Source organism: Branchiostoma lanceolatum, chromosome 19 (genome assembly GCF_035083965.1).
Source record: "Branchiostoma lanceolatum isolate klBraLanc5 chromosome 19, klBraLanc5.hap2, whole genome shotgun sequence".
Classification (NCBI taxonomy): domain Eukaryota; kingdom Metazoa; phylum Chordata; class Leptocardii; order Amphioxiformes; family Branchiostomatidae; genus Branchiostoma; species Branchiostoma lanceolatum.
In genome coordinates, this window is record NC_089740.1 from 14,565,128 (window position 1) to 14,589,496 (window position 24,369).

Below are 24,369 nucleotides of genomic sequence, written 5' to 3' on the forward strand. Positions count from 1 at the left end.
AAGAGTTCTCAACATCTGTAACAAAAACACTTCCTAGATTTGACATCACCTTCTCCCTACTGCGTAACCCCATCACCAACATACATTTACTGCTAAACGGCTACCTTTAATAGGGAGAAGGTTAAAAATTGATCTTAAAGAAGACCTTTTTTTAAAGAAAAAACGAACAGAAGGTTGCTAAAAGCTCAGACCATTAAATGCGTAAAGTGAGTCACCGGGTCATACGTGCAAAGTTTGTTAGACAACTGTAAATGTTATACAAAGCGTGTTTTTGTTTTCAATCAGATTCATAAACACTAAATCATAAAGTAATATATTGCTAAATCTTCATTATTCTACCTTTTTATCGATTGAAAAAAAAATACCAACCATGAGTTACACAATGAAGATTATGAAAGTCTTCGATCTTAGTAGTCTGTTCGTGTGATTAGCTGGTATGGAATGTGGTTGCCATGGTTTTTGAGCGCCTGTGAGAAGAAATATATGAGATCCTCAGGCCAAATCACAGAAACTGACAGCAGATTAGTGTTTTTATTAATGGCAGTCACGTTGCTGTACTTCAGTTCACGTTTTGCAACGGGGATCCAAAGGCAAAAGAAATAAATCTTATTCACCTATTGTGGAGTAGATTGAGCACTTGAATTTGTCTTGAGTTGGTAAATTAAATAATGAGTATTTCGATGTGTCTTAATTAGATCATTTTGAGCCCTCGTTTGAATTTTAGAAAACATCTGTACCCAAACCTGTTGTCAAACTCCCGCACATTATTTATGGCATTTTCCGTGCTCACGTAGAACACGCATTTCCCTCGGGAGTTGTCTGTTAACAATGGGGTTTCTGGACGATGAGTTAATGTAGATAGACATGAGAGTTTAAAGAAATTTTCTTAAAGTCCCTGTACGTTTCAAAAGTTGAATATCTAAGACATAAAATCCGAGTTTTACTATCTTTTTTAGTTCGTGGATTAAAAGAAGTTTCTTGTTTGATGACATGGAAAAATACAACACCCGGTGGAGATCTTAGATGATCTGTGACTGAAAAACTGGTCAGGCATCTTTGCTGGAAGACAACATGTTTCAACGACCCGAGGCGATTTCTGATGGGCTCCGATTGAGGACTGCTCATTCACTCCGGGGCCGTTCAAGATGGCAGGCGGTCTGACTCTCCTCTCGCTTCTTCTCCTGTTGGGTGAGTAGTGCTTCATTCTCTTGTGATAAAAAACTTGCTTCTTGTTACTAAACATACATACTGCATACTATAAAAGTTTAGTTTTTTTAATTCTTCTTCTGCCACGGTGGTTTTTGGGAAGTATTCGAAGATTTGTAGGTTTCGGTTGACTGAGTCTGGCTGAAGAAAACATGTCTCTTTGACCCGGTGACCGCGTCCAAACTGTGTCAAACTTGCGGATACATAAATGCAAATTGCAACAAAATATCTGTTCATTTTCACAATTAGATGATAAACATGTACAGGTCGTTAGTTTATTAGATATCAACTTAAAGTAGCATTGTAAGAAACAGGTGTAAGCAGTACTATGATATTGGGGGCGTGGTGGTTCAGATTTTAGAAATCAAGAAGTCTAGTTGGAAACTTCATGCACGACATGTCTTTGGACAGATGGGCAAATGAGCCACTGAAAACAAGGAGTCAACACTGTTTTATTCGGTGTATGAAAATCGTGACTGCAAGAATAAGGCGACTTTTAGAACCAAGTAGTCTTCGCCAAGAGCCGCCGGCGATGACCACATTGTTCAGTAGTTTTGGACAGGAGTTACAAGGAGGGAGGGGTACATAAGGCTCAGTCACAACTTGAAACATTTCAAAAGCAGCTCTTCTATGATTTTACAAGATGATTGCGTGGTTACTACAACTACCGCCTTTGCGGTTATCTAACGCCAAGTTTGCTGATCTTATAAACATGGCCATTAATGATGGTTGTTGAAAAAGCCATATCATAGCATTTTAAGTGGAGTTATTTTTATCTTAATGATTCAATCTGTTGGGAATTCAACCTGGCGTCTCTTGTTAAAGAGGATAAGAGTGACAAAATCGTTTCTATGTTTTCGAATATTCCCCACACTTTGCCTCGATTAAGTGGAGAAGCCCGTCGAGTCGCCATGCTTCACCTCATTGGCTACCAGTACCAAAAAATGCCAAACATACCATAGTATCACTTTCTACAAGTGATATATGTATACCTAAAACGAAGCAGTAATTTTATATGGCTATGTATATTTACACACACCATGGGGAACTTTCTGTATTGCGTAGTTGGTAAACATTTCTGCCGTACGCTGGACTATTGTATTCCCCTGCGACATACAATTAGATCGTAGAAGATTTTTGATTGATTGACTTTTTCAGAAGAAAAATGTCCCTTTGGCCTGGTCGCCCTGGGTTCAAACTGTGTCAAAAGTGAAGAGGCACTCATAAGAGCTGCAACATAGTCATAGTATCCTATCATCTCAATTAAATGATAAACTTTTAGAGATTCTTAGTGTGGCACACCTTATGGTGGCAACGTACCGCACAGGTGGTTCAGAAATCAGGCAACTCTCCGGGATTTAGACCCAAGTAGTCTTCTTGCGCCTCTGGCGATGATCATAATGGCTACTAGGTTGAACAGGAGTCACTGAAAACAGGAATAAAAACGTTAAATGGATGTCCCGTGTTTCAAGAGAGACACTCCTCAAACACTTTAATGAACCCGCCATACTTATCGAAAAAGTAGGGGTCCCTCTCGGTGTGAACGGATGAAACAAATAAATATGTCCGAATGTGCAGCTTGTACTGTTGAGTACAAACCTGGTGTGTTGCGCCATGAGGCGGTTTACCGGGTATGCAATATGAACTATTCCGTAGAATCGGACAAAATTGACAATAGGATGGAGGTAATCTAAACACGATGATCCGTTTCAGTGGAAACATTTTAAAAGCTGCCCTTTTATTCCGTTACCAGATAATTGTGTGGCCACTTAAACTGCCCTCTTACGCAATTACTCAGCAACCGGTTTGCAAATCTTGATAGCTGTCTTTGTGACTGTTGATTACTGTGAAAGAAACAACGTGATAGCTGCATAATTTTCGAAAGACGAGTGGTTTCAATCTTGCTAATTTAACCGCATGTACAGAATAATGTATCTGGAGTTTCTTGTAAGAGAATAAAAGACTGACAAAGTTGTTTCCATGTTGTCGAAATGGAATGTTCCTTCCCGCTCTGTCCTGAAAAAGTGGAAAAGCCTGTCGGGCGAGCATGATAACTCACTTTCCACCAGTATAGAAGTGTTGTCTAACATACTATGGTACATGTAGCAATATCACATCTGCCAACTTAAAAACGCAACAATATCTACCTTATATGGTTAAGCTCATTTTCTCACGCCAAGTGGTGCTTCCTGTGTTGTCTGGATTGTAAAAGTTGTACCATAAGCTCGACTGTTGGTTAGCCCTGGGATACTAGGAGATGTTTTGAGTTGAGATGACATGGATGGATGGACATTTACTGTAGCTTTGTGCCCCAATGGGAAATATTATCAGCGTCTTGATTAAATCTAGTAACTATACATTGGAAAGAGCATCAATATCACATCTGTCAACCTAAAAACGTAACAACGTCAACTTCATATAGTTTTGCTTATTTACCCACGTCAGGTCGTGATTTCTGTGCTGTCCAGTCTGAACCCTTCCTACCAAAACGTCAGGTGTTGTGTCCCCTGGGATAAATTGTTTCAGATGACAGCTCTTTTGTTCCGATTGTTAGCGCAGACTACATAACCCCACAGAAAAGAGCTATGTGTGTAATTCTACTACTTTTCATTATTCTCGTACAGATATTTTGCTTCTAGAACTGAAGACTAACACAATATTTACGTAGACCGAGTTTCAATAGAGAGAGAGTCCCCATATTCACTGCGTTCCAGAAAGTAGAACACAGCATTCACTCTTGTGTTTGTAATATTTATAGAATTGACATTTTTTAAACCTTTTTAGAGTTTGCAAAGAAAATTCTAGTATGTATCAAATTACATATTTATGACTGGAATATTTGAAGTACTGTAGTGCCACTGCCTCTGTGAGTAGCGGATGCATTTGTTACCTGCAGGAATAAGAGGCATTGTTTTGGATGTGTCTGTGTTTTGGTGGTAGATATATAGCTTTTTATATCAGGAATAAGCGCTGTAGGTTTGGTTTCCCTTGATAAGCTTCTTCTGGAACCGCATGGGTGTTGTTTTCTCCGAATCTTCAAATAAGATTTCTGAAGAAAGGAACGAACGACAGATTTCGGGCTATGTAAGTAGCTCAGGTAGAAATGTGCAGAATGCAGAGCAGATTTGCAAATTAGGACAAGTTTAGGAGCAGATAGCTTTTGATATAGGTTTGGGCTGAGAACTAGCAGTTAAGTTTGTAAATGCAGGGTCGTTAAAACTTTCAAAGAGGGTATTAAAGAAAGGCATTTAGTGGTAAAGGATGAGACTTTCATACGTATTTCCTGTGAAAGGTCCTTCAATATGAAAGAACCATGCACAAATTATGTGTAAAATCTTTTCGGGTCATTTACATAACTAGGATCAAGAGAAGCAGTTTTCGACGGACTCCTAGTTTTTCTGCTGTTTCAGAACTTCAAGGTGATTTTCGTCCCATTGAGGAGTGGTCGTAATTCCATAAAATATCCTCGTATCGTTCTCTTCCAAAAAAGTCAGGCTCTGAGTCAGGCTCTGTGTGTCTTACCCTGCTTAATGAGATTGAAATACCATATGTAGTGTATTGCAATTCTTTTTGTTTCTCCTTATCATACAGGATGTTCAGCATCCCAGGTCAGGAGCCAGGATGCTTCGAAATGTGGTGAGTGCCTGATGCAATTAAAACCTATAATGTCTTAATATATTCATTTTTTTTCTGGTGTCCAAAATTTTCTACACTTTCAATCTCACGTACTTTAATCGTTCAGTAGATTAATCCAGGAATCGCATTGATTTTTGTGGGCTTTTTTTATATTTTTCAAGCTGGAAGCACCACAAACCTGGCCCTAAAGCAGCCCACGACCCAGTCCAGTACTGGCTTTAAGGGCGTCCCCGGACGGGCTGTAGACGGAGACCGAAACCCCATCTACGGAAGGAAGTCCTGCTCCCACACGACGATGGAACGCGACCCCTGGTGGCGAGTCGACCTGGGCACCAGCCAGTGTGTGGACCGGGTGGTCGTCGCCAAGCGGCTACCCCCAAGATTTGGCAAATGGCTGGAAGGCTTCAAGGTTGTATTTTCAACCATTTATATCATATCATAAAACCTAATTTATCGGCGAGCTTCAGGCTTTCTTGTATCCTTACATGTATAACATTTTATTGTCAAAATCAAAAGAAGGCAAAGTATCCAGTCACACAAAACATTCATGGCAAAACGAATACCAATTGTAGCTTTAAAATGAATGAATTAAATACCTTTATTGCACGTTTATGCTCTGATGAGCTAAGTACAGGTCATGGTGACAAGCAGAAGAATAGTTACAGACTGTGGTAACAGAAATTTCATATCTAACTACATCTAAATACTAATTAATACCGCTATGTTCATGTTCAATTTCTTCTCGCTTCTTAAGTCAGTTGTAAGTGAATAAGCATACAGGGTTCATGAGATATGGCTTGTCTAGTTTCATAAGGAAGACAAATTTTTCTAAGCTATCTAAATAACGAAAACTAGGAAACTTATCTTTAATAGATTCAAAGAGGATATTACTGTCATAGTTATATGGCGTACAATGAACAACAAAAGTTTCAGAATATAACCTGCTTGCCTTGTTTTTCACCCTTTCTCCTAAAGCTACATTTATGACATTTTGAAACCAAATAGGTCTTTAAGATTTTTAAACGTTTTGAAAGAAGTTATAACTTGAATATGGCCTATTTGGGTTCCAGGTTTACGTGGGCGACAACCCCGACGTGACGGCCAACCCGACCTGTGGCGGGAAGCAATCTGTGGCTGGGAAGAAAATCATCACGGTGGACTGTGGCGGACTGACGGGCCGATATGTGGGGATAGCTCTGCCGGGCAAAAAGCAGTTCCTCATACTGTGTGAGGTCGAGGTGTACGGAGGTAGGGCTGCATGAATTTCTTAGCCTCCTGATCTTTGTTAGAACATATATTGAAATGACTTTCTACATCCAACATACGTATACCTTAATTCATTAGCTCGAACTGTAATAAAGAGCTTTCGTATACTACACAGTGTTACCAACGATTCAGTGGCGTCTCCCTAAACTGAATCAGACACCATTTTCGCGTGATTGTCCGATGCAAATGATATTTAGATAAATGATGGAAGACACTCACTTGTTTAATCAATAAACCATTCATTTGATATCATGTCTCTTTCCCACAGGAGCGCCACCAGCTAAGATCAGCAAAGCACCACCAAAACTTGGACAATGTGGTAAGTAAATTTACTTAAAGGCAATGTTCTTGTGTTCTAAAATCCGTCCGTACGTTAATTCAGAAATCGCATTGATTTTTGTTGGCTTCTTTATATGTTTCAAGCTGGAGGCACCACAAACCTCGCCCTTAAGCAGCCCACGACCCAGTCCAGTACGGACTTTAAAGGCGTCCCCGGCCGGGCTGTGGACGGAGACCGGAACCCCCGCTATGCGAAGAAGTCCTGTTCCCACACGGCGATGGAACGCGACCCCTGGTGGCGAGTCGACCTGGGCACCAGCCAGTGTGTGGATCGAGTGGTCGTCGCCAAGCGACAATTCATCGGCCAGCTTTGGCTGGAAGGCTTCCAGGTATCATGTTGATTTTTTTCTCGTCAATATCGAAAGAAGGCATAAATTTAGTCACACAAAACATTAATGGCAATCATTTAATTAAAGCTTTAAAACGAGCTTCAGAATGTGCCCTACATGACTTGGTATTTGTCCTTTTTCTCCTGTAACTTCCTGTAGTTATGACATTTCCAAAACGGATAATGATTTAAGAGCCTTTTAGCGTTAGGGAAGAAGTTACAACTTAAATTTAACGTATTTGGCTGCCAGGTTTACGTGGGTGACAATCCCGACGTGACGGCCAACCCGACCTGTGGCGGGAAGCAGTCTGTGAAGGGGAAGAACATCATCACGGTGAGCTGTGGCGGACTGACGGGCCGATATGTGGGGATAGCTCTGCCGGGCAAAAAGCAGTTCCTCATACTGTGCGAGGTCGAGGTGTACGGAGGTAGGGTTGTATGAAATTCTTAGCCTCCTGGTCTTTGTAAGAACATATACTAAAATGACTTTCTACATCCAACATACCTTACTTCACGAGCTCAAACTGTGATAAAGAGCTTTCGTCTACTACACAGCGTTACCAAAGATTCAGTGGCGTCTCCTGAAACTGAATCAGACACCATTTTCTTGTGATTGTTCGATGCAAATGACATTTAGATAAATGATGGAAGACAATTACTTGTTTAATCAATAAACCATTCATTTGATATCATGTCTATTTCCTACAGGAGCGCCACCAGCTAAGATCAGCAAAGCACCACCAAAACTTGGGCAATGTGGTGAGTACATAAAGGAAATGTTCTGGTGTTGTAAAATCCGTCCACACTTTTCGTCTCCGAGGCATATACATTCGGTAGATTGATTCAGAAATCGCATTGATTTATGTTCTTTATATTTTTCAAGCTGGAAGCACCACGAATCTCGCCCTAAAGCAGCCCACGACCCAGTCCAGTACTGGCTTTAAGGGCGTCCCCGACCGGGCAGTGGACGGAGACCGGAACCCCATCTATGGAAGGAAGTCCTGCTCCCACTCGACGATGGAACGCAACCCCTGGTGGCGAGTCGACCTGGGCACCAGCCAGTGTGTGGATAGGGTGGTCGTCGCCAAGCGGCTACCCCCAAGATTCGGCAAATGGCTGGAAGGCTTTAAGGTTGTATTTTCATCATTTATATCCTATCATAAAACTAAATTTATTGGCGAGCTTTGTGTGGAAGGCTTTTAGGTATCCTTTTATCATTTTGTTGAAAACGATGATCTACGAGTGGTCAACCAGACTGCCCGTCGGTAGATCCAGAAGTAGAGCGACAAGATATGTGATGATCATTTTGCTGTCAAAATCAAAAGAAGACATGAATTATAGCTTTAAAATGGGCCCTGGTTGCCTTGATTTCTCTCCTCTTTCTCCTATAGCTACAATACTAGTTTATGATATTTCGAAAACAAATAATTTTTTAAGAACCGTAAAACGTTTAGAAAGACTTTATAACTTATATATAACGTATTTGGCTTCTAGGTTTACGTAGGTGACAACCCCAACGTGATGGAAAATCCCTCTTGTGGCGGGAAGCAGTCTGTGGCTGGTAAAGACCTCACCACTGTAAACTGTGGCGGACTGACGGGCCGATATGTGGGGATCGCTCTGCCGGGCAAAAAGCAGTTCCTCATACTGTGTGAGGTCGAGGTGTACGGAGGTAGGGTTGCATGAATTTCGTAGCCTCCTGGTCTTTCTTAAAACATATACTGAAATGACGTTCTACATCCAACATGCCTTAATCCACGAGCTCAAACCGTGACAAAGAGCTTTCGTCTACTACACAGTGTTGCCAAAGATTCAGTGGCGTCTTCCTGAAACCGAATAAGACACCATTTTTGGGTGATTGTTCGATGAAAATGACATTTAGATAAATGATGGAAGACACTCCCTTGTTTAATCAATAAACCATTTATTTGATATGATGTCTATTTCCTACAGGAGCGCCACCAGCTAAGATCAGCAAAGCACCACCAAAACTTGGGCAATGTGGTAAGTACATTTACTTACTTAAAGGCAATGTTCTAGGGTTATACAATCCGTCAATTCTTTCCGTCTTAGGTACGATTAATTCAGGAATCGCATTGATTTTTGTTGGCTTCTTTATATGTTTCAAGCTGGAGGCACCACAAACCTCGCCCTAAAGCAGCCCACGACCCAGTCCAGTACGGACTTTAAGGGCGTCCCCGGCCGGGCTGTGGACGGAGACCGGAACCCCCGCTATGCCAAGAAGTCCTGCTCCCACACGGCGATGGAACGCGACCCCTGGTGGCGAGTCGACCTGGGCACGAGCCAGTGTGTGGATCGAGTGGTCGTCGCTAAGCGACAATTCATCGGCCAGCTTTGGCTGGAAGGCTTCCAGGTATCATGTTGATCTTTTTCTCGTCAATATCGAAAGAAGGCATAAATTTAGTCACACAAGACATTAATGGCAATCATTTGGTTAAAGCTTTAAAACGAGCTTCAGAATGTGCCCTACATGACTTGGTATTTGTCCTTTTTCTCCTTTAACTTCCTGTAGTTATGACATTTCCAAAACGGATAATGATTTAAGAGCCTTTTAGCGTTAGGGAAGAAGTTACAACTTAAATTTAACGTATTTGGGTTCCAGGTTTACGTGGGTGACAATCCCGACGTGACGGCCAACCCGACCTGTGGCGGGAAGCAGTCTGTGAAGGGGAAGAACATCATCACGGTGAGCTGTGGCGGACTGACTGGCCGATATGTGGGGATAGCTCTGCCGGGCAAAAAGCAGTTCCTCATACTGTGCGAGGTCGAGGTGTACGGAGGTAGGGTTGGATGAATTTCTTAGCCTCCTGGTCTTTGTAAGAACATATACTAAAATGACTTTCTACATCCAACATACCTTACTTCACGAGCTCAAACTGTGATAAAGAGCTTTCGTCTACTACACAGCGTTACCAAAGATTCAGTGGCGTCTCCTGAAACTGAATCAGACACCATTTTCTTGTGATCAGTGTTCGATGCAAATGACATTTAGATAAATGATGGAAGACACTTACTTGTTTAATCAATAAACCATTCATTTGATATCATGTCTCTTTCCTACAGGAGCGCCACCAGCTAAGATCAGCAAAGCACCACCAAAACTTGGACAATGTGGTGAGTACATAAAGGCAATGTTCTGGTGTTGTAAAATCCGTCCACACTTTTCGTCTCCGAGGCATATACATTCGGTAGATTGATTCAGAAATCACATTGATTTATGTTCTTTATATTTTTCAAGCTGGAAGCACCACAAACCTCGCCCTTAAGCAGCCCACGACCCAGTCCAGTACTGGCTTTAAGGGCGCCCCCGGCCGGGCTGTAGACGGAGACCGGAACCCCATCTACGGAAGGAAGTCCTGCTCCCACACGACGATGGAACGCAACCCCTGGTGGCGAGTCGACCTGGGCACCAGCCAGTGTGTGGATCGGGTGGTCGTCGCCAAGCGGCTGCCCCCAAGATTCGGCAAATGGCTGGAAGGCTTCAAGGTTGTATTTTCATCATTTATATCATATCATAAAACCAAATTTATTGGTGAGCTTTGCTTTGAAGGCTTTCAGGTATCATTTTATTATTTTCTTGTCAAAATCAAAAGAGGACAAAAATTCCAGTCACACAAACCAGTCATGGAAAAACGAATACCTGTACATTGAACGAATAAACTATAGCTTGGAAATGATCACCAGAATATGCCTTGCTTGCATTGAATTTTATCCTTTCTCCTATAGCTACATTTATGAAATTTTGAAACCAAATATATCTTGAAGACCTTTAAACGTTTGGAAAGAAGTTATTACTTGAATTTAACCTATTTGGATTCCAGGTTTATGTGGGCGACAACCCCGACGTGACCGCCAACCCGACGTGTGGCGGGAAGCAGTCTGTGGCTGGGAAGAACATCATCACGGTGGACTGTGGCGGACTGACGGGCCGATATGTGGGGATCGCTCTGCCGGGCAAAAAGCAGTTCCTCATACTGTGTGAGGTCGAGGTGTACGGAGGTAGGGTTGCATGAATTTCGTAGCCTCCTGGTCTTTCTTAAAACATATACTGAAATGAAGTTCTACATCCAACATGCCTTAATCCACGAGCTCAAACCGTGACAAAGAGCTTTCGTCTACTACACAGTGTTGCCAAAGATTCAGTGGCGTCTCCCTGAAACCGAATAAGACACCATTTTTGGGTGATTGTTCGATGAAAATGACATTTAGATAAATGATGGAAGACACTCACTTGTTTAAACAATAAACCATTTATTTGATATCATGTCTATTTCCCACAGGAGCGCCACCAGCTAAGATCAGCAAAGCACCACCAAAATTTGGGCAATGTGGTAAGTACATTTACTTACTTAAAGGCAATGTTCTAGGGTTATACAATCCGTCAATTCTTTCCGTCTTAGGTACGATTAATTCAGGAATCGCATTGATTTTTGTTGGCTTCTTTATATGTTTCAAGCTGGAGGCACCACAAACCTCGCCCTTAAGCAGCCCACGACCCAGTCCAGTACGGACTTTAAGGGCGCCCCCGGCCGGGCTGTGGACGGAGACCGGAACCCCCGCTATGCGAAGAAGTCCTGCTCCCACACGGCGATGGAACGCGACCCCTGGTGGCGAGTCGACCTGGGCACGAGCCAGTGTGTGGATCGAGTGGTCGTCGCCAAGCGACAATTCATCGGCCAGCTTTGGCTGGAAGGCTTCCAGGTATCATGTTGATCTTTTTCTCGTCAAAGTCGAAAGAAGGCAAAAATTTCAGTTACACAAGACATTAATGGCAATCATCTAATTATAGCTTTCAAACGAGGTTCAGAATGTACCCTACATGACTTGGTATTCGTTCTTTTTCTCCTATAACTTCCTGTAGTTATAACATTTCCAAAACGGATAATGATTTAAGAGCCTTTTAGCGTTAGGAAAGAAGTTACAACTTAAATTTAACGTATTTGGCTGCCAGGTTTACGTGGGTGACAATCCCGACGTGACGGCCAACCCGACCTGTGGCGGGAAGCAGTCTGTGAAGGGGAAGAACATCATCACGGTGAGCTGTGGCGGACTGACGGGCCGATATGTGGGGATAGCCCTGCCGGGCAAGAAGCAGTTCCTCATACTGTGTGAGGTCGAGGTGTACGGAGGTACGTTTGGGACTGCATGTGTGACAATACGCTACGTTTGGGACCGCATTGTTAGCAGCGACACCTAGCTGCAGTGTCAGTATTGCCATGTGAAAGGTGACAGACGGTCACAGAAACATTCTCCGTTGATTGTATATAGATCCTTGTTGTGAATAAAGAACACTATGTGGGTAGGTTTGAATATACTTCTTAGTCATTTTCTGACTACAAATTGTATACAAAGAGTCTATAAGACAAATATTTCAGTGGAATATATGATTTATAAGGCATGTTTTTTTTTGTAAACTGGGACGTATCCGGGTGCTTCGAAATTGGATCGGGGCTGAAATTGTTATGTGTGATAAAAACTGTGATAAAAAAATGAAAATGCAGTTTTTGATGTCTCCAGAATAGTAAATAACAGATAAACAATCATCCTTTTTTTCTAATTTTGCAGGTGCAGAAGTTAAAACAGAAAAGGTCGAAGAAACAGGTAAGTCCTCATTTTGGGTCACAGATGACAATGACATAGATTGGCTTCCGCCGTGACCGTGGGTTAGGGGCACCTATCACTCACTCACTCACTCACTCACTCACTCACTCACTTATGACCCATGACCTTAGTGGTCGTAGGGGCATCATGACAGCCAGCCGCAATGATCCGTGCCCATCCTGTTCTGTCCTCGGCCTCTCTGATCAGTTGTGTAGCGCTCAGGCCAGTCCATGTCTTGATGTTGTCCAGCTATCAACCAATCATGTAATGTGAGGATGACTTGAAGAGAGTCATTGTGTAACACTATGTCATCAAGTTGTATTACCCTCCCTTTCACATTGCGGTCAATCCAAATGAAACGAAATTAGACGAAATACAATAAAATAGAACAAATCATAGGCAATATGCAAATGAATGATTATGTGTGTACATTTTTCAGGTTCATCACTGAAACTAGCAGCGCCTAAACCCATAGGTAAGTCCGTATACCTGATGTTTGCAATCACTTGACAATGGAATGACTCAGCGTCTACCATGATGAGTGTTTAAGACGCCTGTCAATCAATCACGTCATCATTATAACCATTCGACATGCCGTCTCTATTAGAACCGTTACGATAGAAATCAACAAATCATAGTGGAAAAGATGTAGTTAAGATAAGGCACAAATGGTCTTAATCATATTCTAAGTGTTATTTTATCTGGTCATTAGCATTGATATCGTCCTTGCATTTCACTAACAATTGCTGTTGGAAAATGTACATGTTGTGTCTTATGGTGCTGTTAAGTAAACATGGGAGCTTTTTTTAGTGGAAATACATTTAACCATATTTTCTTTGTTGTAATTAACATTTTATATCCTTTGAGTAATATATCTTTCTCAATATGCATGTTCTTAAATGTGACTCTGTCCATTTTCTATAGATCCTTGCAAGAACGCAAAGTGTCAGAACGGTGCGGAGTGCAAGCCACTGGAGGACAGCTTCAAGTGTGTCTGTCCCAAAGGATTTGCAGGCGACCTGTGCGAAACTAGTGAGTCCTTAATTTTCGTAAACCCTATTTTGATGTTTTACGTCATTCGTTATGAGATGATGATATCAGACCCCTAGTAAACATTAAATGAAGGTTAGACATCCACTTGGTAATCAGGTGCACAATGCAAAGGCTACTCAAGCTACTAGAAAGATTTTGTAAACGGTCAGACTTTTCAGGTATCATCCCCTACCAGTAGAAGTATCCCTTGCAATTCCACCACACTAGTATTTCAGGAAGCATCCATTGACACAAGGTAATGTGTGCTATATGAAACGTTCGACTGATAACGAAATCTATCCAGTGGCTTGAGTAACTATTGCTTTGTGCTCCCTTCGTAAACGTTTCTCAACACACGTTATGACAAGGTGTTTTCTTAAGGGTTTATAACTATAGTAATATTCTGTACCTCCGAAACTGGTACAAACTACTCGCTAAATGTCACGATTTACTAAGATGTTCTTGTTTTCTCCTTCCGAGATTCGACCAAGATCTCAAGCATATATATGTATTCTTTTCCAGACATTGATGACTGTGCCGCCCAGCCCTGTAAGAACGGAGCTACTTGCAAGGATGGACTCAACGGCTTCACCTGCGTGTGTCCAGCTGGTTATGCCGGAGACTTGTGTGAAACCAGTAAGAGCTTCTCTTGAATGCCTTTCTAGAAAATGAATGTTCTAAATGCACAACCAGAGAAAAATTTAGCCTGCAAAAGCTTCCGCTACTTTCCAATGCAAACTACGGTCCTTAGTATTTTGATGGCCTGAATTTGCTTTACAAGTATGTAAGGTCTGTAGAGTTCGTAGAAATGACATCATGTGTTAAAAAGTCTTCAGCTTGTACTTATTTTGTCTCTTTCTCAGACATTGATGACTGTGCGGCCCAGCCTTGCAAGAACGGAGCCACTTGCCAGGATGGACTCGACGGGTTCACCTGCGTGTGCCCTGCAGGATATGCCGGAGACTTGTGTGAAACTAGTGAGTTTTCTTACTCTATGCCTTACTAGGAAGATAAGGTTATTGATATACAAACGACCATCAAAGAATTTACCTGGTCGACATCACCTACCTTCCTCGTGGCCTGAATTTGGTCCCAAAAATAACTACTGTCTCAAACTGGCTGATAACAAAAAGTACATTACATATATCTATGTAGAATCCGTGTGCGTACATAACACAATGTCCTGGGCGTTTGTGTTAAAATTTTCTCTTTTTCAGACGTTGACGACTGTGCCGCCCAGCCCTGTAAGAACGGAGCCACTTGCCAGGATGGACTCGACGGGTTCACCTGCGTGTGTCCAGCTGGTTATGCCGGAGACTTGTGTGAAACCAGTAAGTGTTCCTCTTAAATACCTTTCTAGAAAAACAATGTTCTTAATACACCCCGAGAATCATTTACCCTGCAAAAACTTGGGCTACCTTCCAAACTACTGTCCTTAATACGTTGATGAAAGTTGTCCTTATTTTTTTTATTGCCTCAATACTACTGTCCTAAAAGTGACTACTAGTTAACACAAAGTGCTTATACATGTATACAATGTCTCTAAAATTTTTTGAAATGACGTCATGTGTTAAACGGTCTTCAGTATGTACTTATTCTTAATCTTTTCCAGACGTTGACGACTGTGCGGCTCAGCCCTGTAAGAACGGAGCCACTTGCCAGGACGGACTCGACGGGTTCACCTGCGTTTGTCCTAAAGGATATGCTGGCAACTTGTGTGAAACCAGTAAGTGCTCCTCCTAAATGCCTTTCTAGAAAAACAATGTTCTTAATACACAACCAGAGAAAAATTTAGCCTGCAAAAAACTTCGGCTACCTTCCAAACTACTGTCCTTAGTTTTTTATTGCCTGAATGCGCTCTACTACTGTCCTAAAAGTGCCTCTTAGCTAACACAAAGTGCTGTACCAGTATGCAAGGTCTGTAATATACTTAGAAATGACGTTATGTGTTAAAAGGTTTTCAGCATGTGCTTATTTTGTCTTTTTTCCAGACGTTGATGACTGTGCGGCCCAGCCCTGTAAGAACGGAGCTACTTGCCAGGACGGACTCAACGGGTTCACCTGCGTGTGCCCTGCAGGTTATGCCGGGGACTTGTGTGAAACTAGTGAGTGTTCCTCTTTAAGTTCTTGATACAGGACCTGAATAACTGGCAAAAGTTTCGATACTTTCCAAACTACGTTCCTTAGTTTTTAATGGTTTGAATGCGCCCTACCACGGTCACAAAAGTGACTGTTAACACAAAGTGCTTATACATGTATGCAAGGTCTGTTAAGTTCTTAGAAATGATGTCATGTGTTAAAAAGTCTTCAGTATGTAATTAAATTTTTTTCTCTTTTCCAGACGTTGACGACTGTGCAGCCCAGCCTTGCAAGAACGGAGCTACTTGCCAGGATGGACTCAACGGGTTCACCTGCGTGTGTCCTGCAGGTTATGCCGGAGACTTGTGTGAAACCAGTAAGTGTTCCTCTTAAATGCCTTTCTAGAAAAACAATGTTCTTAATACACAATCAGAGAATCATTTACCCGGCAAAAACTTCGGCTACCTTCCAAACTACTGTCCTTAGTTTTTTATTGCCCGATGCGCTCTACTACTGTCCTAAAAGTGACTATTAGTTAACACAAATTGCTTATACATGTATTATACATGTATGCAAGATCTGTAATATACTTAGAAATGACGTCCTAGATCCTGTGTTAAAAGGTTTTCAGCATGTACTTATTTTTGTTTCTTTTCCAGACGTTGACGACTGTGCCGCCCAGCCTTGTAAGAACGGAGCCACTTGCCAGGATGGACTCGACGGCTTCACCTGCGTGTGTCCTGCAGGTTATGCCGGAGACTTGTGTGAAACTAGTGAGTTTTCTTACTCTATGCCTTACTAGGAAGATAAGGTTATTGATATACAAGCGACCATCAAAGTATTTACCTGGTCGACATCACCTACCTTCCTCTCGGCCTGAATTTGGTCCCAAAAATAACTACTGTCTCAAACTGGCTGATAACAAAAAGTACATTACATATATCTATGTAGAATCCGTATGCGTACATAACACAATGTCCTGGGCGTTTGTGTTAAAATTTTCTCTTTTCCAGACGTTGACGACTGTGCGGCTCAGCCTTGTAAGAACGGGGCCACCTGTAAGGACGGACTCAACGGTTTCACCTGTATCTGTCCTAACGGATACGCTGGAGACTTGTGTGAAACCAGTAAGTGTTCTTACTCATTAACCTTCTAGGAAAATCCAACAACATTGTATACACAACGTACGGTCTTAATACACAACGTACGCAGATAGAATTTAACCGGCCGAACTTTTGAAATCTCCTTAGCTACCTTCCTCGTGGCTTGAATGGACCCGCTGAATGTGGTCCTACTTATGGTGGGGATGAAAAGTGCATAAAATATCTATGTATGTAGAATCTGTAATATTCTTAGATATGAAATCGTCTGTTCAAAGTTAGATCTTCAATATGCATCTACTTTTCTTTTTCCAGACATTGACGAGTGTGCAGCCCAGCCTTGTAAGAACGGAGCAACTTGTCAAGACGGAGTCTACGGATTCACCTGCGTGTGCCCTGCAGGATATGCTGGAGACTTGTGTGAAACTAGTGAGTGTTCCTAATCCATACCTTCCAAAGAAAATAAGGTTTTTGATAACCAAGCAACCCTTAAAGAATTTTCCTGGCAAACCTTTCGGAAACTTCCCAGCTACCTTGGCCTGAATCGACTCTAATATGGTAACGATCATGGTGATGAGGATTGACAAAGAGTGCTTCTCACGTTTGGTGAAATCTGTATGAGTCTTTTTTTTTGGGGGGGGGGCAGTTTATTAGAACTTTCAAAACTTAACAGTTCTTGCTTGTTGTCGTACAACATACATGGTGGTTCCAATATCAGTCATGTTTGAATTGGCATCTCAGACAGTGTCCGCATTTTCATGATCTGTTACAATACTAAATACATGTATATGCGTTAAAGATTATCAACACAAATGAGTCTTAGAAATGACTTCATGGTCTGAAATCTAGATCTTAAAAATGTGTTTCATTCTTTTTTCGTAAGATGTTGATGACTGTGCGGCCCAGCCTTGTAAGAACGGAGCAACTTGTCAGGACGGACTCGACGGGTTCACCTGTATCTGTCCTAACGGATACGCTGGAGACTTGTGTGAAACAAGTAAGTTACATATCTTATATTACTTTATGACTTACAAGGAAATAGATTTCTTATTATAAAGCAATGTACCTATTTAGTCCCGGCCGATGGCCAATAGATGATGATGATGATTATAAAGCAACCCTAAAGGAATTTACCTTGCCGACCTCTTATAGCCTTCTCAGCTACCTTCCTAATGGCCTAAATGGACTCTAGTGTTCTCCCATAAATGATGGTTACCAGAAGGTGCTTTTTACTTTGTACAATCTGTATGATTCTTAGAAATTAGCTCGTATGCTGCAAATCAGGTCGTAAAATGGAGTTCTAATCCTGCCTGTGTCGCTCACCCGACATGCACGCTACCGGGACTGGAACCTTGGTGTAGATGCCATGATCCAGGTAGCCTCCTGAATTCAGTTTGTACGCTTATTGTCCACTCTGTCTATGATCCAAAAGGTATCTTCAGCATATTTGTGCTCCCTTTCTTTCTCAGACATTGACGAATGCGCAGCCCAGCCTTGTCAGAACGGAGCCACTTGTGTGGATGGAATTTACAGCTTCACTTGTATCTGTCCTAAAGGATACGCTGGCGACTTGTGCGAAACCAGTAAGTTCCAATCTAATACCAGTCATTTTGGAGAAACTAAAGATCATTGATACACAGCCTGGACGGAATTTACCCATCCGACATATCGATAACTTCCCAGCCACTTTTTTATCGGCTGAATGTAATCTAGTCCCAAACTTAGTCTACATCTCTTTCTTGCCTTTTCGTGACTGGTGTAGATGCCATGATCCAAAAAGCCTCCTTAATTCAGCTTGTACGCTTACTGTACACTGCGTCTATCTAAATGCTTCTGCACTCTCTTTTACTCAGACATTAATGAGTGCGCAGCCAAGCCTTGCCAGAACGGAGGCGAATGTGTGGACGGCATCTTCAGCTTCAAATGTATCTGTCCTAAAGGATACACTGGCGACTTGTGTGAAATCAGTAAGTGTTTCTACTCAACATCAGTTCTTTTGGGGGCAAATACAGGTCCTTGATACACAACCAAGATAGAATTTACCCATCTAACATATCAATGACTTCTTAGTCCCCCTTTTATCGACTGAATCGACTGTAATCTGGTCCCAAACTTAGTCTACATCTCTTTCTTGCCTTTTCGTGACTGGTGTAGATGCCATGATCCAAGTAGCCTCCTTAATTCAGCTTGTACGCTTATTTTCCACTCGGTCTATGATCCAATAGGTACGAGTCTTAAGCATGTTTGTACTCTCTCTCTCTTTCTCAGACATTAATGAGTGCGCAGCCCAGCCTTGTCAGAACGGAGGCGAATGTGTGGACGGGATCTACAGCTTCAAATGTATCTGTCCTAAAGGATACACTGGCGACGTGTGTCAAATCAGTAAGTATTTTTGCTTAACATCTTAACATCCGTTCTTTTGGGGGCAAATACAGGTTCTTGATACATAACCTAGATAGAATTTACCCATCTAACATACCAATGACTTCTCAGTCCCCCTTTTATCGACTGAATGGACTGTAATGTTGTCCCAAACTTAGTCTGCATCTCTTTCTTGCCTTTTTGTGATTGATGTAGATGCCATTATCCAAGTAGCCTCCTTAATTCAGCGTGTACGCTTATTGTCCATTCGGTCTATGATCCAAAAGATATCTTTAGCATGTTTGTGCTCACTCTCTTTCTCAGACATTGACGAGTGCGCAGCCCAGCCTTGTCAGAACGGAGCCACTTGTGTGGATGGAATTTTCAGCTTCACCTGTATCTGTCCTGCAGGATACGCCGGAGACTTGTGTGAAACAAGTGAGTGTTACAAATTAATGTACTTTTTATGTCATATTTTGTATGCCCGAACGGTGGCTGTCACTGTCACGATAGGATTAGTTTCCAAAGCCATACAAGACGCTGTTAACGCCACTTATTCCAGAGTGCTACCATCATCCGACAAGATAGAAGGACGCCTACTACTAGTAGGACTCAGCTCTAGAAAAGCTAGTTTAGCGTGGAGGAAGTTTCAAACAAAACTACGCTGTTACGGGTCTGTCGGTTCCCATACTACTCATTTGTGACGACCACAATTAACTATTTGAGGCACTTAACAACGTTGTAGATATAATGCAATGGTCGAAGTGCAGTTACTACATAGATTACGCCAAAAAGCAATTACTCAAACAACTGGATATAATTTTGGAAACGGTCAGACGTTTCAAGTAGCATCCACTACTTTTCGTCAGTGACTGTGAGCAAGATCAGTTGAACAGCAGGTTTATAACCACGAACTATGAATTGATATGCAAATAAGGAGAAGACAATCGGGTCTGACCGTTTCCAAAATTATATCCAGTTGTTTGAGTAATTGCTTTTTGGCGTATCTTATTACCTGGATGTCTAATCTTCATCGACGTACTACATAGATTACATCAATGGATAATGATCATGCAGAGAACTGTACAAACATGGCATTTCTATTATCTCCATGAAAAATGGAAATATGGTTTTCGGTGTGTCTGTGTGTCTTTGTGTCTGTGTGTGTGTCTGTTTGCGTTTCCGGATTTCTTATTTGTTGTTTTCTGACAGATATCGACAACTGCAAGCCCAACCCCTGTAAGAACGGCGGTACGTGCAATGACTTGGTGAACGCTTTTCTGTGCAGCTGTCCGGAGGGATACGGTGGAGATCTGTGCGAGATAGGTAAGTTTGAAAATCTTTAACTATTGTTTAGTTTTGTTACTTCCCCAAAGCCTATAGCATCCATCCTGTTCTACCTGAGGTTACTAGATTCTACAAGTAACAGGCTAACTTCGGTAAAGAGAGTGAAGTATTGTTTCCCGAAGAGCCTCTCTCCCTCTTTATCTCTCTCAGTAATGCTCTTCATCCCTTCATTTATTCATACGCTCTCTCCGTCCTTCCTTCCTTCCTTCCGTCATTCATTCCTTCCGTCATTCATTCATTCATTCATTCATTCATTCATTCCGTCATTCATTCATTCATTCATTCATTCATTCATTTATTCATCCATCCATCCAGTGCCAGCGCCTCCGCCAGCAGCAAAAGCACCAGCTCCTAAGCCTGTTGTCCAGGCTGCCAAACCTCCTGCCGGTGTCGTCATCACCATCGGAGGGGGCACCAAGGGAGGAAATGCAGGTGGGTAGAATGTAGAAAAAAGGTTACAGTATAATTCCGGACTGACAGTCTAATTCGAGAAAATGTATTTTTTCATTGGAAGAATGTAGATGACATGAAAAAAATGTGTTGAAATTGGTGTTCTGAATCATGATCATCAGTGTCAAATTATGTTTTAAGGTCTTCTATGACCATTTTCGTCACAAGTGCTCACGACAATAAAGTTTGATTTTATATGCCTTTGTAAGTGTTTTGAAGTTTTGACAATCTCTTTGCCTTCTTCATTGCAGGCTCTGGCGGTGACGGTGCTATCAACGTCATCAACAACCAGATCTCGGTGTACGGCGGGAAGGGTTGCGGATGCACCACGCCTAAGTGTGGTAAGGAAAGTTCATACTTCCTATAGATACATGTCGGCTGAATGTAAGCGTTTAGGGTCGTTTTTAAGGTTGATATCTCGTATATCTCTCGCTCTCTCTCTCTATCCAATTTAACGTCTTTTGTTCCCCATCATATGGGGGTTGGACGTGCTTGCACATGGATGGGGAAGCCCCAGAACTCCTCATCAAGTGCAAGTCTTTTTTGTAGCAAGAGTTTTCACGGCTAGATGCCCTTCCTAACGCCAACCCAAACCCTACTGCTGGGCTTAGGACATTAAGTTGTGCCCAAAGACATATCGTAAGCAACGGCTGTTACTGCGATGCAACGTTGACCAAAGAGAATAAATGAGATTCAGCAGTTAACGTTAAATCGCAGGCTAATTACCTTACACGCATTACGTTCTGCCGACGTGCTTAGATACTAGTACGTATACATAACCGATTAAGATGGAACATTACCAACTGTATCATCATTGATATAAGAGAGAAGGGCTAGGTTTGCAGGACAAAGCTACAGAAACAAAGATGAGCTTGTAAGTGAAATTTTGCTCTGGACACATCAAAGTACGAAAATGCACAAGATAAAAACAGTTACTGATTAAGCATCTGGATAGATTTTCAAAAAGTTCAGACGTCTCAAAGAGCATCCAGTACCTTTCTTCATTGACTGAGCAAGATCTGTAGTCCATCATGTTTATTCATTATTTATCTATTCTTTTTATTATTGATATAATTTTGAGTCACCTTGGTTGACCTAGCATTTAGTTATCTATTGTAATGTTGACCCCTTGACATGCCTTCATCTCGACCTCTATGAAAATCGGTCGATTGGAGCTTTTTTTCGAGAATAAATAAAGGCACAAACAAACATGTGTTTACATTCTAGTTATGTTGTAAGTATTCTGTAACTGACGCCTTCTTGAAATCATTTCCAGTTTGCCCTGTGAAGAAGGGGGCAGATTCATCCGTTGATGATGCGGCCGACCTCGCTGGTATAGTCCTGCAGCGCATTCGGGGCTCCGAGCAACCTGAGGACAGCCCCTCTAACGTGAAGGAGTTGGACACTGTGGAGGATGTGTATGAGCCGATCGGCAATGAGATGTCTCTCTCCGAGGATGAAACCGCCTACGAGCCAGGTAAGACACACCGGCGATACTATGACGTTATCTCCTGTTATAACAGGCATGGGGTGTGAGGTGCGATATAAGCCCATTGATGACGTTAGCCTGGAGTCCAGCCTTATTATCTTTCTTCCGCTACCCAAGCTCCGCTCCTCGCCAATTATTGGCGAGGAGCGGAGCTTGGGTAGCAGACGAAAGCTATTAAGGCTGGACTCCATGTATGATGACGTCACATGTTCGTAAGGTCGCATTATTATGTAATTAATATTTATATTAGCCTTAATTTCACCATCGATTTGTGGGAATAAAGTGGATTCACAATGTTGCAAGCAAGATTTCTGTATTAATGGAGTTGAGCTACAACATATTTCATCCCTTTATGTGTGTTTTTTTCATACAGAAGCTCGCGAAGAGCAAGATACTTTCGAAGATGAAAATGAAGATGAACTGGAGCTACTGAACAACAAACTGCGCAAACTGCAACAACTGCTGAGGTCCGCTTAGGAGTGACACCTTGTGAAATGATGCAGTACTGCAGATTTGCCTTCTGAACTTGTTACGAATTTACCGATGCATACGAAAGTGGTGTTGTTAATTCTAACGAATTATGAATACCCGTATTCTCCAAGCAGATGTATGGTGTGTCTATATGTCTTCCGCTTGTTTACGCCGGCTTTTGTCAGTCTAAGAGAAAATGAAGAGCTAGAATTCGGACAAAATACACGTTAAACACTGAATCGGACCCTACATCTGCTTGGAAATTAGAAAACAAGTCTTTTAGTTTATTGTATTTTTCAAGGAAAAACTCTAACAATGGATCAAAATTAGATCGGAATTATATCTCTGTAATCATCATGTTGTAACTGTTCAAGTGGATTTTTAAACTGCTCCTTTAATATTGTGTTGAAGTGGAATTTATGGTTATGGATATAATTACTAATAAGACGAGGGTCGTGAATAATAATTGATGCTTTTAGTTTTAACAGCCAAATTTCCGTAAACATGGACGAAAGTATTGAAAGGCTAAGGAAATATACACAGGGTGAATACATTTACTTAGATAAAGTAAGACAGTAGTATTTATCATATAGATATATGGTGTTAAGAAACAGCCATCATCATCATGGTGTTAACATGAACGTTTATCTGTGTTGGCAGTTAAAATAATACAGAGCTAAAACTTTACATCGACATTTGGACTGTCCTGCTGCCGTCTTCCTCAGAATTCAAGTGACCAACCACCTAGATCACGTGACATTACGCACACGTGACGTCAGCAATTGGTCACGTGTGGTTGTCCCTTTTCGAGATACAGGCTAACTCTTCTCATTGTCACTGTCATGGTTGGTTTGAAGCTTCTCAAGTTCAACTCAAAGTGTCACAGTTTTAAAGTGTCGTATTCTTCAAGTTGTTTATGTTTTAAGCTACATGTAAGTCAGTGGAAGTGGACTTGTATCTTATATTAAGCGACAACCAAATTTCTGCTGTTTCTAGTTGTTAAGGTTGCTTCTTGCCACAGAGCTACCTTACTGATACACCATGCAATTGAAATAAAGAAAGAGATGGGTTAACATAAGACGCCTGTTGTTTTTGTGCTGTTAGTACTATACATACATTATTATCTACTTATAACTTAATCGACGTTTTAAAACATTTTGAGGCCCCACCAAGCCATTCCTAGACGCCTGTGATCGCATGGTATCTTTCCTAGACCATCCGCCTTTGCACCGGTGAAATCGGACATAAAGGGAAACAAGGAAGCTCACCCAGAAGCACGCGACCGACCCGGAACGATACTGTTGACACACATGTACACTCCTTCGCTAAAAGCCGACCGAAAACTATATAGGAATATAATTGACTTTTAAAAACAGGATCGCTATACAACATGTTGAGTGACATGGCATCCCATTTGTAAATAAGTCCACCTCAATGCTCTCCAAAGGGAGGAATATAGAAGAAGAAAGAGAAGAAGAATAATGGACATGTAAAACCCTGTTATAACCCTGTTATTACCCTGTTATTATCCACGGTAATATTCATTACCGTGGATATGCGTGATTAAGTCCGGCCGGAAAACAAGGCCTGGCGCACCCACAACACAAAGGAAACGTATCAATTACATGCAAGGACCGGTTAGA

General features: G+C 41.8%; 1 protein-coding gene across 36 annotated transcripts; it reads left to right on the forward strand.

Annotated features, from left to right (window-relative positions):
- Positions 1 to 1,080: 1,080 nt before the first annotated feature.
- LOC136425525 (uncharacterized) lies at positions 1,081 to 23,804 on the forward strand. Of its 36 annotated transcripts, none has more exons than XM_066414404.1 (39): positions 1,082 to 1,188; positions 4,798 to 4,842; positions 5,004 to 5,251; positions 5,913 to 6,090; positions 6,377 to 6,427; positions 6,532 to 6,776; positions 7,026 to 7,203; positions 7,484 to 7,534; positions 7,659 to 7,906; positions 8,270 to 8,447; positions 8,729 to 8,779; positions 8,905 to 9,149; positions 9,399 to 9,576; positions 9,860 to 9,910; positions 10,035 to 10,282; positions 10,618 to 10,795; positions 11,077 to 11,127; positions 11,253 to 11,497; positions 11,748 to 11,925; positions 12,362 to 12,397; positions 12,837 to 12,872; positions 13,322 to 13,429; positions 13,952 to 14,065; positions 14,293 to 14,406; positions 14,647 to 14,760; positions 15,042 to 15,155; positions 15,421 to 15,534; positions 15,771 to 15,884; positions 16,168 to 16,281; positions 16,522 to 16,635; positions 17,492 to 17,605; positions 18,462 to 18,575; positions 18,877 to 18,990; positions 19,294 to 19,407; positions 20,182 to 20,295; positions 20,632 to 20,748; positions 21,018 to 21,107; positions 22,043 to 22,243; positions 22,629 to 23,804. In XM_066414404.1, the coding sequence occupies exons 1-39, from the start codon at positions 1,146 to 1,148 to the stop codon at positions 22,730 to 22,732; spliced, it is 5,064 nt and encodes a 1,687-aa protein (XP_066270501.1). In that variant the 5' UTR covers positions 1,082 to 1,145; the 3' UTR covers positions 22,733 to 23,804. The 36 variants fall into 36 exon arrangements, with proteins under 36 accessions (XP_066270536.1, XP_066270501.1, XP_066270500.1 ...); XM_066414403.1 differs by lacking the exon at positions 17,492 to 17,605 and adding an exon at positions 18,078 to 18,191; XM_066414411.1 differs by lacking the exons at positions 17,492 to 17,605; positions 18,877 to 18,990 and adding an exon at positions 18,078 to 18,191.
- The last annotated feature ends 565 nt before the right edge of the window (positions 23,805 to 24,369 follow it).

What these genes read in the sequence shown, in the direction of transcription:
- LOC136425525 (XM_066414404.1), top strand. Translation starts at nt 1,146, where the DNA reads ATGGCAGGCGGTCTGACTCTCCTCTCGCTTCTTCTCCTGTTGG. An exon ending in CGGGGACTTGTGTGAAACTA is followed by an intron (nt 15,535 to 15,770) that starts GTGAGTGTTCCT and finishes TCTCTTTTCCAG; the next exon opens with ACGTTGACGACTGTGCAGCC. An exon ending in CACCAAGGGAGGAAATGCAG is followed by an intron (nt 20,749 to 21,017) that starts GTGGGTAGAATG and finishes TCTTCATTGCAG; the next exon opens with GCTCTGGCGGTGACGGTGCT.